The sequence below is a fragment of the Danio aesculapii genome, chromosome 18 (assembly GCF_903798145.1).
Source record: "Danio aesculapii chromosome 18, fDanAes4.1, whole genome shotgun sequence".
In the NCBI taxonomy this organism is placed as follows: Eukaryota; Metazoa; Chordata; class Actinopteri; order Cypriniformes; family Danionidae; genus Danio; species Danio aesculapii.
Window position 1 is genome coordinate 19,619,297 of NC_079452.1, and position 17,730 is coordinate 19,637,026.

The 17,730-nt window shown below is 34.5% G+C and overlaps 1 protein-coding gene across 6 annotated transcripts in view; it reads right to left on the reverse strand.

The window, feature by feature from the left end:
- Positions 1–17,730, reverse strand: part of kirrel3b (kirre like nephrin family adhesion molecule 3b) — a 347,355-nt gene that overhangs the window by 107,776 nt on the left and 221,849 nt on the right. For all 6 annotated transcript variants that reach the window (XM_056478234.1, XM_056478232.1, XM_056478230.1 and 3 more), the window contains exon 4: positions 1,144–1,301. In XM_056478234.1, coding sequence (XP_056334209.1) covers positions 1,144–1,301 — 158 coding nt within the window. The remainder of the gene's footprint in view (positions 1–1,143; positions 1,302–17,730) is intronic.

Genomic DNA, 17,730 nt, shown 5'->3' on the forward strand with positions numbered 1-17,730 from the left:
TCACTCTTGATCACGTTTGATGATGATTGATGATCCTAGCGAACTGAACACACCTTTTATTCCCGGTTGCGTTGCGCTTCTCCTCTCTTGTTGAAATGATTATACACGTGACTACCGCGCAGCTGTCAATCAATATTGGTGGGCGGGGGGACCGCACTCCTATGTAAAATTGCGGTCGGTCTGAAAACCGCTCCAATTGGTCCACCGTTTTTATGGTGTTAAATTTGGAAAAAAAAGGACTGGGTGTGTTTATATCACCCCAATATGACGGTCTATACACCATACCTACACATATGTCTGTCCAAACAACTTGAAAAGTAGATTTTTCACCATAGGTGCCCTTTAAATTATAAAAGCACATTCCGCTAATAATATTAATATCCTCATCTAACACTCAAACAATGTAGTAATTTTCACATGATTCATTTAAGTGGTTTTTGATAAAAAAAAAAAAATCAAGTTTTAAAACTACTTAAAAATAATACGTGCAATAGTGTTACCACAATTTTTTTTAAGTAAATAAAAAACAGTTTTAATAGTGCGACAGATCGCACTATTATGCTTTTCTCTTCTTTTTCATTCTTTATAACACATCTTATCTGTTTTTATGCTTTTTTTTAACCATTTGTATTATTTGTTTTTAATTCTCTTATACTTGTTTCTTTTATACTTGTTTATGTAAAGCACTTTGAATTGCCACTGTGTATGAAATGTGCTATATAAATAAACTTGCCTGGCTTTGCCTTGCCTAAATAGCACATACGATTTTTTACATAGTACCGTAATGTAATTAGCAAAATCACGACTATGTCTAGAAAAGCTGGTGTTTTTGAGCATTCTGTCCTTTTTATGTTCACGCTTGTAGCATCATGTCTTTGGTTAATTTGGATATTTTGGTAACTGTTACATACAGTGACATTTCAGTCAAACCACACCAGTGTTTATTTTTAAGCATGTTTACTACATTAGCTTTAACAACATTTTTCTTCACTAGCTGGCCACTGTTACACAAGCCACCCTAAGCCTCACTTCTATCCCGGACGAGCCCCCAAGTGTAAGACTCATTTATTGTAAAACAAGTGGCTATTAGAACACTAATATATATCAAATCATATTGATTAGTGCACACTTTTCTGTCCTTACCTTGGAGTACATGGCTCCGTTCAGCACTTCTCCATTTCGGATCCAAATGATAGAGGCGGCAGGTTTGGCGTTGTCCGCGTGGCATGTCAGATTGAGGGGATCGCCTGCTCTCAGGCTCACAACAGGCCCGCCGGTGATCATGGGATCATCAGGTGGAACTAGACAAGAAGGGGGAAAAAAGACAATAGTGTTGGGAGATCCGCCAAGATACCAAGGCTGCACTGAGAATTCTAGATGATCTATGCTATAGTGTGAACCTCTGGGCTTTTCTGCTGGGAAACTTATACAGCATATAACAACTCACAGGGAAACATGCATCTATTCTGTATATATTCTGGAATGTTCAGAGAATATATAAGTACATTTTTAAAGTTTTGTTCAATAAATATGTACACATATAAATAATTAAAATGAATAAATAAATATTTTTAATTATTATTATTATTATTATTAACCCCCTTAAGAAATTGTAATAATAATAATAATAATAATTGATTTTGTTATTATTATTATTATTATTATTATTAATTAATTAATTAATTATTAATTTTCTTTTCTGGGGTCTGGGGTCGCCACAGCGGAATGAAGCGCCAACTTATCCAGCACATGTTTTACACAGCGGATGCCCATCTCTGGGAAACATCCATACACTCTCATTCACACACACACACACACACACACTACAGACAATTTTACCATACCCAATTCACCTATAGCGCATGTCTTTGGACTTGTGGGGGAAACTGGAGCACCGGGAGGAAACCCACGCAGACGCGGGGAGAACATGCAAACTCAACACAGAAACGCCAACTGACCCAGCCGGGACTCGAACCAGTGACCTTCTTGCTGTGAGGCGACATCACTACCTACTGCGCCACCATGTTACCCATTATTATTATTATTATTATTATTATTATTATTATTATTATTATTATATTATATATGTGTGTATGTATATATATATACACACACAAATATATATATTTATATATATATATATATATATATATATATATATATATATATATATATATATATATATATATATATATGTATGTATATGTATGTGTGTGTATATATATATATGTGTGTGTATGTATGTGTATATATATATATATATATATATATATATATATATATATATATATATATATATATATATATATATATATATATGTATATGTGTGTATACATGTGTATATATATGTGTGTATATATATATGTGTGTATGTGTATATATATAAATATATATGTATGTATATTTATTTATATCATTACAGACTTTCAGGTTCCATATTGTTCCGCCCGTATTTTATATATCTTGAGATGTTTGACAACATCCAAAGAGAAAGGGAATATATAAGGGGTACATCTTTATAAAGAAAACAAAAACATGTAATCTTGAATGACAAAACCTTCCAAATTTATCTGCTGATATTCTGAGCTGAACGCTGCCGGCCGAGCGTAAAGGAATGAGCTTTGATCCTGGAGTGCTTTAATTTGATCTGCATTTAAAGAGAGCAGGTGTGATTTGTATATGCAAGCCATCATCACAGTGTGATTCTGTTTGAGGAGCAGAAGTGTGCATGTGGAGTAATAGCGACATGGATGAGAGAGGGAGAGAAAAAAAAAAAGGGACTGAGGGGGCGGAGAAGCAATCTAAGAGCAGCCAGGAGACATTGTGTGAGGGACCAGCAAAAAAAAATAAAAAAACAAGTTCATGAATGGCACTGATTACTCTCTCTGTTTAACACACACCCAAACCCGATCATCCTGGGTTTTATTCAAACGTCAGTGAATTATTGATCGCCCTGCATGCTCATTACTGAACAGATCTGGGGCAGGAGAGAGCGAAAAAACAAAACAAAATCAAAGTTAGCAAGCAGCTGGCGGAGAGAAGTGAAAAAAGAAAAAGAGAACACAATGAGGGGAGGTCACGGCAAAGAGAAAGATAATTACAGTCAAGGGGTTGTTCAGAAATGTACGTCACTGGGGTCTTTAATTAGTATGAAAAAAGGGAAGCTGTTCGGTCTTTGCTTGCACTATTAAAAGCACTCGGTGTATGTTTTCTCATCTGTACGCAAACAGTGTGAATTATTACCACAGATTAATTAAAAATATAAAAAAAGATGGAGAACAACAATGTCTAATTTATGTATAGTCGAAGTCAAAATTATTAGTCCTGTGATTTTTAATTTATGAAATATTTCCTAAATGATGTTTAACAAAGCAAGGAATATTTAAAAGTATTTCCTATAATATATCTTTCTTCTGGAGAAAATCTTATTTGTTTTATTTCAGCTAGAATAAAAGCTGTTTTTAATCATAAATAAATAAATGAATGAATGAATGAATGAATGAATGAATAAATGAATGAATGAATATATAAATAATTAATCAATAAATGAATGAATGAATCATATGATTGATCAGGGCTGGTCTCTCATCTGCAGTCATTGATAAACAAATCACATGAATCCAAACCTACAATAAGTAGGCCTTTCACCTTACTTCCCTTATCTTCGTTTCTGAAGAATCCCCCCGTCCACCCCATCTCCCACTTTTCTTCCTTTACCAGGGGGAGCTCTCTAGAACTACCTGATCTCGGACCCCCTTACATGCTAATTGACTAGGCGGTAGCCCCGGGCTCAATTATCTCCAAGCTCAGGGTTCTCTCCTGGGACAGCATGCCAAACCTGCTATTAGTATCAAGCAATATCTAAGTGTGAACTCTTGAAATGGCGGTCATTATGACTGTCAAATGAAACACATATACTTTTAGCCTGTAAACTGTGGATCTAACAGATATATTTGTGTCAGAGAAAACAATTGTATTTGGAGGTGTTTAGCTCAATCGCTAACAATGCGCTTTCCAACTGGAGCTTTGAGTTTTCAGTCACAGCCTCATGTTTAGATGTCTCATTGATATAAATGCATGGCATGATTGCTCCACTTCAGGCTTTTTACAGGCAGTCTTGACTCTTTCTTGACCTGTGGAGATGGTTATTGTGGATATGTATTAGTTTTTTGTGAGGGTCTATTTGAAATGCAACAGAATGAATGAGTTTCTATGTAAGATGTCCTTGGTAGGGCAGATGTTATATCTTTAATGCGTTTAACAGCAATCAGATTAAAGCAACGTTTTATTATTGGTAACTTTCTCATTGTGGATGATCAGAGCAGAGCAGGGTAAAGATGGAGAAGCACTAATATCTACTATATGATACTATATCACTTTTACTTGATTGGGAATATAACTACCTGATAGAAGTCTTGTCGTCTATTCAAGTTTTAGGAACAACAAATAATAACTCTATCTAGTTGATCATTTAGTATCAGAAGTAGTTTATATGAAAGGCAAAGGCCTCTAGATCACGCTTATTTGACCAAATATATATATATATATATATATATATATATATATATATATATATATATATATATATATATATATATATATATATATATATATATATATATATATATATATATATATATATATGATTATGCCTTGATTTTGAATGATTTAATTAGGACAGTAAGGTCTGACTTTGCTTAGACAAAAGCCTTGTCACTGAACAGAAATAATGTCCAGTATAGAATATAAGTATATGAATATATAAGTCATGGTGCAGTGGAAAAGGGATGAATATTGTGTCTGACTCCATCATGAGCTTGGAGGACTGCATCCATACATCTCTGAAATTACTCAAATCACTTATTAATAAAGTCATCTGGAATGGCAAAGAAAGCGTTCTTGGACTCAGAGTTCATCAAGATTCTTTGGATTCATCTTCAATGCCTCCTCCTTCATCTTACCCCAGACATGCTCAATAATGTTCAAGTCTGGTGACTTGACTGGCTAATCCTGGATCATCTTGACCTTCTTTGCTTTCAGGAACTTTGATGTGGAGGCTGAAGTATGAGAAGGAGCGCTATCCTGCTAAAGAATTTGCCCCCTCCTGTGGTTTTTAATGTAACGGGCAGCACAAATGTCTTGACACCTCAGGCTGCTGATGTTGCCATCCACTCTACAGATCTCTTGCAGGCCCCCATACTGAATGTAACCCCAAACCATGACTTTTCCTTCACCAAACTTGACTGATTTCTGTGAGAATCTTCGCTCCATGCTGGTTCCAGTAGGTCTTCTGCAGTATCCGTGATGATTGGGATGCAGTTCAACAGATGATTGATTTGAAAAATCTACCTTTGCCACTTCCAAATGATCAACTAGATGTCAAGTGATTATTTGTTGCTCTTACAACTGGGATCGACAACAAGACTTTTGTCAGGAAGTGTGGATTCATTGTACATTAAATCTGGCACAATTAATACAAGAAGAGTTATCTATCTAAAACACCCAATTCTGCATTATAAATGGTAATATTTTGGTTTTGGGGTCCCCAAGAACAAGCTGATTTGCATGCAAGGTCAAAAAACACTTTCATTGTCTTATATATGCTCTTATACCCAGTCTACTGTGATTGGTTGACTGCACTCAGCAGTATGTGAATAGACCCTTAAACTTTTCTTGGGTCTGGCTTCTCATGTATGACAATGATTCGTATCGACATTAAAGCAAAACGAGTAAAGAATTGAAACCATGACCATTTATTTAATCAACTATGAGTCAAATCAATAGTTTTAAACATGTTGCACTTTCACTTTGGGTTCGGTACGCATGGGGACTGAACCAAAAAGGGGGCGGGGCGGCGGAATTCCGGGATTTTTCCTGGAGACATAACAATATGAGAGATGGGTCTAAAATACGGGAGACTCCTGGCAAAACGGGAGTGTTGGCAGGTATGATAATAGGGGCTCTATTATGTGGAACCAAAACATTGCATGTCTAAAAGTCAGCTTTTGTATCCATTGACTCTATGCAAACCTCAATGTCCCAGAGCCATATTTGTTTGACATGGTTCCTCATCCTGTCACTACTCATGTCTATGCAGCACGCTCTACAAATGGCACTGATCATTAAAGGAAGGAGCTGTTATTTCGGTCTGTTGAGGTTTTGTCAGACATTCCCCTATCTAATTTCAGCTCTCCCAGACACTCTTTGTCTGACAGTTGTACAAAGGGCAACCCTGTAGCCATGCAAGCCATCATCATTACCGGCCTGTTTGCAAACTCTGCATCCCCTAATGGCTCCAAATTAGCGCTTTACCACAGTCACTCAATAGATTTCTCATGAGTCGGTCAGCAGCGCCAATTGATCGCTTCTTTTTAATTACTGGCCACTGGGCTGCGATTCCTCCACAGTCCACATGGCTGGGAAGACTATAATTCTGTCTTTCCTGCATGTCCGGACACATGCCTATTTCGTTTCATTTTATAATAAAAACCTTCATTTCAATACTGCATGATGTTTACTTGTCTTGTCTTTGACTGATATTTCATTATTGTGGATTGTGGATATATATATTAAGCCAAAACAGGGTTATTAGAAATACGATTGACTGCAGTTCGGTATAATGAATGCTACAGAGCAGGTTGACGCCAACAATTGTTGTTCATTTTCATACTAATGATATTTATAGGGACACTCACACTTCGTAAAGCACTGAGGTTCAAGTACAGTGAAGCACAGTTTACAAAAGTAATACAAAATCAAGGTAAAGCTATATGGTCGCAATTTACCTGAAATTAAAAACACTATCAGTCGGGTTTAGGTCAGTGGTTTGCTAGTGATCTGTACGAGAAAACACTCCTTCTCTAAACTGCTTTTAAAACAATTTCACTCTGCTTTTTTACATTTTGTTTTACCTGGTATTTTCTGTTAGGGATTTTTGAGTTGCATTTACAGTTTGAATGAATTCTAGCAACATTTACTAGGGTGACAGGATTACATTGGAATTCCCAACACACTTATTTCCCCTACTCCAGTATACATATAAAATATCTACACATGACAATAATGCCACACATATCTTATATATGTAATATAATGTGTGTGTATATATATATATATATATATATATATATATATATATATATATATATATATATATATATAAAGCCAAAACAGGGTTATTAGAAATACGATTGACTGCAGTTCGGTATAATGAATGCTATGGAGCAGGTTGACGCCAACAATTGTTGTTCATTTTCATACCAATGATATTTATAGGGACACTCACACTTCGTAAAGCACTGAGGTTCAAGTACAGTGAAGCACAGTTTACAAAAGTAATACAAAATCAAGGTAAAGCTATATGGTCGCAATACACCTGAAATTGAAAACACTATTAGTCGGGTTTAGGTCAGTGGTTTGCTAGTGATCTTTATGAGAAAACACTCCTTCCGTAAACTGCTTTTACCACAATTTCACACTGCTTTTTTAGATTTTGTTTTACCTGGTATATTCTGTTAGGGATTTTTGAGTTGCCTATGCTTTTGAATGAATTCTAGCAACATTCACTAGGGTGACAGGATTACATTGGAATACACACTTATTTCCCCTACTCCAGTATACGCAGATCTACACATGACAATACATGACAACACATACCTTACATAAGTAATATAATGTATATATTAAGCCAATACAGGGTTATTATAAATACAGTTGACTGCAGTTCGGTATAATGAATGCTACGAGGCAGATTGACACCAATAATTATTGTTCCTTTTCACACTAATGATATTTACAGAGACACACACACTTTGTACATCGCTCAGGTTCGAGTCCAGTGGTTTGATAGTGATCTGTACGAGAAAACGCTCCATCCCTAAACTGCTTTTACCATGATTTCACACTGCTTTCCTAGGGTTTGTTTTACCTGGTATATTCTGTTAAGGATTTTTCAGCTTTATCCGCCGTTTGTATGAATTCTAGCAACATTTACTATGGTGACAAGATCTTACATTGGATTACCCAACACACTCTCCCCCTGCACCAGTATACGCATAACAATATCTACACATGACAATATTGCTATGCATACTTTAGATATGTAATAAAATGTATATATTTAGCCAATGCAGGCTAATCGGAAATACAGTTGACTGAAGTTTGGTGTAATAAATGCTACGGGGCAGATTTGATCCATCAATTGTTGTTCCTTATCACACTAACGATATTTACAGAGACACACTTTGTACAGTCAAGCACGGTTTATAAAAGCAATGTAAAATCAAGGTAAAACTATGTGATCACAATGCACTTCTCTCTTACGTTTGCTGGTTTGCTAGTGATCTTTATACCCCTTCCCTTAATTTTTACCACGATTTCACACAATTTTTTGGATTTTGTTTTACCTTGTTTATGGAATCGTCCATTGCTAGACTTGTTACCGATCCCGCTCTGCCACCCAATTCTGATGCCGTATGTGGCGAGCTACCAAGCAAACCAGAGCAATCCACGCCTGAGAAGTTGTCCATACGGAAATAAGCGGTCAGCGGTATCATATCATTCGGTTTACACACAAATTGTAGCCATTCTGTTTCCCAGAGCACATATTTCTTGGTTCTCAAAAAGGTAGCCCTGGGCACACATTTCCAATGAGCCTGTGTTGGCTTTAAAATGTACCTAAAAAGAGTAGTTCACTGCGAACATTAATTTGAGTCTGGCTTAATATTCTGAAACTTTTACTAAACAATAAAAAAACAAATCTGTATTCAGAGACGAGGCCAGGTCTGATCTCACAAGACCTGGCTCAAGGTGACGAGACTCCTGAAGTGTAGCCTGTGACTAAAGACAACAATAAATATCACACAGGCAAATGGATTTGCAATTAACCAAATGGACTGAAACATTGCCTCAATCAGCCGAGGACCTTGAATTCCGGCGGCAAGCTTTTTAAATCAACCCGATGGGCGATGTTTCAGTTCCAGAAGCTAAAAGGGAAGGAGAGCGAGTGAGGCAGAGAGATCTCCTTTATTCTCCAGAGTGGGTTTGATGCTGTATTAATTGCAGGGGAGGAAATCTCACTTCATTTACTGTACAGTGGGCTTTCTATGGCAGTGGCTTTCAGAGGTTGAGATATTGACATCAAAAAACAAGATTGTGGAAGAGTGAGGTGATTTGGCTGGATTACAAGCTTCTGGGATGTTGGTGGTGGTGGGGGGCTTGGGGAAGCAATCTGTTGGGAAGCGAATGGTGGTGTTTTGCCTCTACTGACGTGTCTGGCACAACAATGAAGCCCGTCTGTTTCCCGTCACCTGCTCACGCGGCTGCTACTGGATGTGATGGATAGATCAGTGGCAACGAAAAAAGAGAAGAAAAGGAAGTGCGATCGAAAACATGCCAGGAATGGAGACAAGTGACATACGTGGCTCACTGGCCCAAATCAAAGCTCCCTTCACCGCGCTGTCACTAATGTGTTTGCTGAATTCTGCGGTAAACACTATTCTCTCTCCATCTCTTTCGCTACTCTCCATTTGGCAGGGTCTGTATACGTGTACGCCTTTCAACGGCTCGATGCATGAGTGATGCCCGGCCAGATTTTGCCAGAGTTCTAGCAGAAATGGAGTCAGGGGTTGGGGGAATGCAGAGGTGATGGAAAGAAAATAAGATTTACCTTTGAATAAGCATCAAAGTGTGCGGGAAATAGAGGTGCCGGGGCAGCGGGGGCTGGGTTTTTGGCGTGACCACTACAAGCAGGACTCATTTTGTTTTCTGAGAGGATTGTCATGGCCTCTGACTGCGCAGTAGAATGGAAAAGAGAGGAAGTTATGGGATTTGCTTGGGCAGCTCTGGCTCTGGTGAGGTCAGTTTGCGAATATGTCGTGGTTGGAAGTTGGTGAAGCGTTTATGATGGTGTGCTGACGACATTGACGTGATAGAATGCCTACAGGGGTAAATACCTACATAAGGTGTACACTGTAAAACCCAACAGTCAACTTTATTAAATGAAATAAGTGTAGTTAACTCAATATTTACTGAAAGTTAACACTGCTCATTTGAAATGGACTTAAATTAACTTAAAGTAAGTTCACAATACTCTTATATATTAGTTTTTTTTAGTTACTCAAATGGTTTGTAACAATCGGTTTCCTCAAACAGTTTGAGTTGCCTTAACTTATTGGGTTTTACAGTACTCAGTTGGTTTGAGTTCAGTTCATTTATTGGGTTTTATGCTTCGTTTACTCAAATGGATTAAGTTTACAGTACTCATTAGGATTAGCTTTTGAACTTAAATGGTTTGTTGCAATTGGTTTCCTGCAAATGAGTTACCTTAAGTTATTGGGTTTTACAGTGTAGTAGTATACTGATGAGGTTCATAAGGCTTGTACCTAGAGGCAAAAACGTAACTTATAAAGTCAGAGGACTTCAGTAAAGTGCACATACGCACGCTGAGCGATGAAGTTTTTACTAATAATATGATTTGTTCAGAATGTTCATGATTTAAAAAACAGATAGATATCTCTTTTATCTATCTATATTTTAAACGTCTTTTTAACATTTTTTAAATTTGGTTTCGTTGGGTTTTTAAAACAAAAATATTGAAGTATTTTTGCTGAAATGTAAAATACTGTTCTTTAATAAACATCTTATTGTTTGCCAACAATAGATCATTTTGAAATGTACATTTTTCTTTATTAATTATAAATATGTATTTTTTTAAACATTCTAGATCAGATGTGGATTTACAATTAAGTTCAATTGAAATTTTAATAATAATAAAAAAGATAGCCTTGCCTTTTCATATAAGGATTTATATTTGGATTCAAGTCAGGTGCCAATGGCCATTCTGCAGCTTAATTCTTTTTTCTATGAAAGTATTTGAGAGTTTCCTTGGTTGTGATTTGAATCATCGTCTTGCTGAACTGTCCACCCTGTTTTCATCTTCATCATCCTGCTAATAGATGTTGGACTGAAATAGCGAGTAATAGTTTACAATGACGAAGGGCAGAGGGTTGCTGAAGAACTACTAAGAGATTTTAGCTGCTGTCTGGGCTTTCACTGACTTTCTACACCTCCCTTTCTTTATGTGTTCAATACTTTATACTGTGTCATATCATTTTTTACACATAACCTGATTTGTAAACTAATTCGATTTGTTTTTTATATATGGATTTCTTTGATGGTTATCAACATCTGGTGAAAATTTCAGTCAACTGCACCGTTTGGAAATATAAGAAAAATGCTGACGTGTTGAATACTTGTTTCCCTCATTGTAATTATTTATTGTTTTTGTTGACCATTATATTTGTAATAATTATAATATTAATAATAATAATAATAATAATAATAATAGTAATAATAATAATAATTATTATTATTATTATTATTATTATTATTATTATTATATATATTATATATATATATATATATATATATATATATATATATATATATATATATATATATATATATATATATATATATATATATATATCAATTACAATAATTACTAAACCTATTAAATCCAGGGGAGGAAACAATTCTGCTTTTATTAATTTATTTTTAATCAATTGAGAAAAGGGTCTATTTTTGTTCATTTTTAAAATATAATTTAGTGTGTCTTACATCAGAATATCAGACAGTCTGACGTTTGTCAGTGAGAGAACATCTGGCCAGACTCTGATCCGTCATGCAGGTCATCCAGGAGTGTGTTTGCAGATGTGTCTGAGGTCACAAACCCAGCAGGGTGGAACTCCCAGCAAAGCTAATCATCCGCTTAAACAACATCTGCTTGATTTTTCACAAACATAAAGCTACAAAACCCAGCTATTTAAGCAATTTAGCCTCTAATATTTGACTTCATCTTACTGTTGTTTGCCAACAACTGTAAATGCATTTTAATGATCAGACATTGTTAATTTCAGCAAGTTAAATTATTTTACTTTCAAATGAGGTCAAATATTTAAACTTTATAGTTTCTTGATAACATAATCAAGAAAAAAAATGTAATAATAATAATAATAATAATAATAATAATAATAATAATAATAATAACTATTATTATTATTTATTTTAAAATTATTATATTATTGCAAGATTAAAGTATTTTTTATTTTCAGTTGATTAGTTTTCAACTGTATTATTATTATTATTATTAATTATTATGTTTTTTATTATTTATTTATATAATAATAATAATTATAATAATAATAATTATTATTTATTATTATGCATTTTTTAATGATCAGACAGTGTTGTTGATATTAATGTATTATATTATTTTACTTGCAAATTAGGTCAAATATTTCAACTTAAAAGTGTCTTGATAACATAATAAAGTAAAAAATAATGTAATCAAAATCAATAATAATAATAAAAAACTAATATTATTATATTATTTTATTACATTATTATGTTATTAAAAGATTATATATATATATATATATATATATATATATATATATTTTTTTATTTTCACTTTATCAGTTATTTACTGTATTATTATATGTATAATATTGATATTCTTCTTCATCCTCTTCTTCTTTGTATTATTATTATTATTATTATTATTATTATTATTAGATTGTTTTATAACAATATTATGTTATTACAAGGTTAGAGTTTTATTTTATTTTATTTTCACTTTATTGGTTATCTACTGTATTATTAATGTTATTGATAGTTTTATAATTATTATTATTATTATTAGATTGTTTTATGACAATATTATGTTATTACAAGGTTAGAGTTTTATTTTATTTTCACTTTATTGGTTATCTACTGTATTATTATTATTAATATTATTGATAGTTTTATTATTATTATTATTATTATTATTATTCTTATTCTTAGATTTTTATGACAATATTATGTTATTACAAGTTTAGAGTTTAATTTTATTTTCACTTTATTGGTTATCTACTGTATTATTATTATTAATATTATTGATAGTTTTATTATTATTATTATTATTATTACTTGATTTGACAAGAATCCTCTTTTTGTTAAACATGTGTAAACACAGACTTTCGGTTTGTGGGATTTCAAGAGCTCTGGATGTTTGCCAACAACTGTTGAAGCATTTTAATGATCAGACATTATTGTTATTATCAACATGTTGCGTTATTTTACTTGCAAATGAGGTCAAAGATTACAACTTAAGGTTTATTTTTTAAAAAATTGTTGATTTGCTTATGGCAGAACCATCGCACTTCTAAATTTGAAATGTTTGTTTAATTTAGTCAATTTAAGAACATCGTGGAGAAAGAGATTAAATAAAGTTGGGTGGCGCTCAGGGCATCACACTTATGCATAAAAATCTGAATCTGAATTGATGACCTTTGTTTATCATCACAAGACTATAAGCAGGGCATGTTGGAAAATATGTCGAGCGGTTGCATCTCATGATTTGCAATTAAAAGTTAATAATCTCCTTGCCTCGAAGCTGTTTATCAAATCACAAGCTAAGACTTTGAGTCCGCTAAACTCGAACGCAGATTCCGAGTGTCTTCACCTATTTATTTATTTTCTCCAGCAAGGACACTTGATCTTCCATTAGTTATGAAATCATAATTATTAATTTGCACGAAAGGGAATGAGAAACGAGCGGGAGAGATTTAGCCCTCGCATCTTCCAAGGGTTTAATCCTTTTGAAAAGCAAATATTTTTCTAATGGGCAATTTCAGCACTTATAAGATAACAGAATATAAGATCATCCAAGTACTTATGCTATTACTTTTCATATTTACTCTTGTAGGGAAAAGCAGTGAGACCCATTAAGAAGGCAATTAGAAAGAGCACGACTGAGTTTAAGGATGGCAACGTAGAGTTGGGGTGAAAAAGGACAAATGTTTAAAAGCTTTCCAGAGGTGCTAGAAAGTCATAATAGCTTCACAAAACACTCAAAGCTAAAAGTTTTGAGGCTTCAGGTGAGGAGAAAATGTGTTCAAAATTGTAATTACAACGCCGGCGGTGAAATAATACAGTTTTGCATACCAGCCAAGTAGGTTTAGCTTGAAAATGTTAGCATACTAAGCTAATACAGTTTCTATTGTTTATCGCATGTCCAGTCAGAAATAAAACAACGTGTCCAACAGGTTAATAAATGTCACCATAAATCGATAGAATCATGCTGTCATTGGCTAAATTATCCCTCAGTTAAACTACTGGCTAAAAGAACCACATATTTAGCAAAGCATCAGAACATTCGTTTGCTTTGTTTGGATTTCACTGACTTTGACTTTTTATTCAGTTTGTGGTCTCATTTTTCACAAAACACTCAACGCTAAAAGTTTCGAGGCTTCAGGGGAGGAGAACATGTGTTCAACATTGTAATTAGAGGGTTGGCAGTGAATAATAGTTTGTAGTTTTGCAAATCAGGCTAAGTAAGTTCTAGTTTGAAACTGTTAGCATACATCGCTAATACAGTTTCTACTGTTTCTCACACATCCAGTGAGCTTCCACAGAAAGCAATAAAACAACAATGATTAATAAATGTCACCATACATCGATATCACGCTGTCATTGGCTAAATTACCCCTCAGTTAAATTACTGGCTAAAATAACCTCATATATAGTAAAACTTCTGAACATTCGATTGCTTTGTTTTTATTTCAGTAACTTTGACTTTTTATTCAGGGATTGGTCTCATTTTGTTTGTAAGCTATTAAATAGTGTTGCATTTTACTACAAAGATGCCATGTTCAAGCAAACGTGACATTGTAAACAATGTAAACATTAGGTTTCTGGAAGAAACTGTGACGTAAACAAATGAACAACCATTGGTCATTGGACTACATGCGCTCTACACTGAAAAAAAGTCCAAACACTGAATCCAAAGATGATTCTTTGGATTTACTAATTTTTTATTTAAGGTAAGTAGTTGTAAACTATTTGTGCTGAATTTAAACAAACAAATTGAGTTGAACATTACTAAATCTAATTTGTTTAAATTCAACTCATCCCTGCTGAAAAATCCAGCTAAAACCAGCCTTGGCTGGTTTAAGCTGGTCGACCAGCCTGGTTTTAGAGGGGTTTCTACCATTTCCAGCCTGGTCTAAGCTAGTCAGGCTGGATGATGACCAGCTAAAACCAGCTTGACCAGCCTAGCCAGGCTGTGAGCCCAGCCAAAACCAGCTATGTCCAGCTTAAACCAGGCTGGTCAGGCTGGATTTAGGTGGTCATTTTCCAGCTTGACCAGCTAAGACCAGGCTGAAAATGGCTGAAAACCAGCCTGGAAATGGCCAAAACCCCTCTAAAACCAGGCTGGTCAACCAGCTAAAACCAGCCAACCAGTCTAGGCTGGTTTAAGCTGGATTTTTCAGCAGGGATATAAATAGTTTACAACAATATTGCAGAAATAATTTCTGTCAGTGTATGGGATGTTGTTCTGAGCAACCTTTTCAAAATAAATCTCGATGTACAGCAATGATAGCCTGTTTGTGTTGTGATCACGCTGATATTTATATGTACTCTGTTGCAAGTATGTTCAGATGTGTAAACTTTACACAAATTTAGCAGATACATTCTGTATTATCTTTCCAATGGAAAAAAAAAACCTTTAAAAGCAATTTCTTTTGGGGGGTTGTAGCTTTAGACTAATGTATAGTTTGTCAAGATTACTCGTGTTTTTTTATGTTTTTAAAATGTTTTTGTAACATTGACTTGTTCAACAAATAGCGCTTCAGTGTGTCGATGCAAAGTTCCTTTAAGGCAAGTCATTTCACTCTTCAGCCATCTTTGAAATGCTTCTCAGGCAGTGTGCTCGGGCATTTTTTTGAACGGGAAAACAAATTGAATGGGAAAACATCAAAGACTCGTCTTGTGTATTCTATATTCTTTGGTTGACGTCCTGCCCTGCCTGGAAATGTGTATCTTTTAATTCAAAATTAGATGTCATCTCAACTGAAACATAAAGACAGGGCAGGACATATAGTAGACCCTCCCCTTTATATATATAAAAACAGCCAATAACGTTTTGTTTTTATCACAGCTCTGCCAATGAGAGTGGTTGAGCTCAAGCACCTCAAATGAAAAGCAAATAAGAAGCAACTTAAATGAGGGCAGGGCATGAGAGATACTAGAGACCATTTGATTGGTCAGAAGGTTTGATGATTTCACCTAATAAAGTTATGGTATAACTTATAACCTTAACATTTTTTATTGTGATTGTAACACAATACTCTGCACCTTTTGTAAAGTTGCTTTGAAACGATAATCATTCTGAAATGTGCTATACAAATAAACCTGAAACGAGAAAATCTGAAGTATGAAAAATGATCCATTTAGGCAGAAGTGACAAGCTGCAAGCGTTGAATGTTTATATCAGGTTTATAACGTCTAAATGGGAATTTTGTCAGTTTTAGAGGACACTATATAATAGATATGCTTAACTAACATACTGGTACTAACATCTAAAGAAAAACACTTTATTTTAATTTCACAGGGCCTTTAAGGCCACATACAGGCTTTCTATTTCTATTACTCTGCAGTTCATTTTCTCCAAGGCTTTTCTGGCGACACATGAGGAGAGCATGGTGATCTTCTCGAGGCGTACTGTATATATAATTAGCCCAAAGGGGATGAAAAAGAATCGCATCGTCTTCATAACTAATTTAGAAATGTTGACCTCAAGAGGTCGCCCACAAAGTTCTCCAAAGGTAGAGTTCAAAATTGAGTTTTAGTCTGCATATTTTAGCATACGCTGTCATGACGAACATGATGATGCGGGTTTCTCTTTGATGAAGGATTTTTTTTCTCCCTCAAGAGCTTTGGCTAAGTTTTCCCAAGCAACCATGAGAAGTTCCGGAATTTTGTATTCAGGATAATTCACATACTGTTGAAGTCAGAATTATTAGCCCTCCTATATAAATATATATATATATATATATATATATATATATATATATATATATATATATATATATATATATATATATATATATATATATTATATTATTATTATTATTATATTATTGTTTTTTTTTATCCCCTCAATTTTTGTTTAATGGAAAGAAGACTTTTTTCAACACATTTCTAAACATAATAGTTTTAATAATTAATTTCTAATAACTGAATTCTTTCATCTTTGCCATAATGACATCACATAATTGTAATGTGAGGATGCTGGAGGATTCATGTGCAGGTTTTATTAAGCAATAGTCAGGCAGGCAATGGTCAGACACAGACGCAATCTGGTATATACAGGTAAGGCAAAAAGAGTAGTCGGGTCATGGGCGCAAAGATCGGTCCAGGCGGCAAACTATGTAAACAACAGAAAGCAAGGGTCAAAACATGGCTAGGCAAGGCAAGTGTCGTAATGCTCACTAAAACAGATAAACAAGACTCAGCAAAGATGTGTGTGCTGTCTTTATAGTCCAGGTATTGAATCATCATGATCCCTCGACTGTGTATGTGTAATCAAAGTGAAACAGGAACCTATGTGTGCGCAAAGTGCATGCTGGGAGTTGTAGTTCGTAAATGTGGTGTGGGTGTAGCTCTCCAGTGATCCACAGTAGCTAGATCGCTGATGACTGTAGCAATAATATTTTACTTGATATTTTTCAAGATACTAGTATTCAGCTCAAAGTGAGGTTTAAAGGCTTAACTAGTTTGATTCGTTTAGGATAGTTAGGCAAATCATTGTACAACGATGGTTTGTTCTGTGGACAATTTAAAAATATATATTGCTTAAAGGGGCTAATTATATTGACCTTAAATGGTTTTAAAAAATTAAG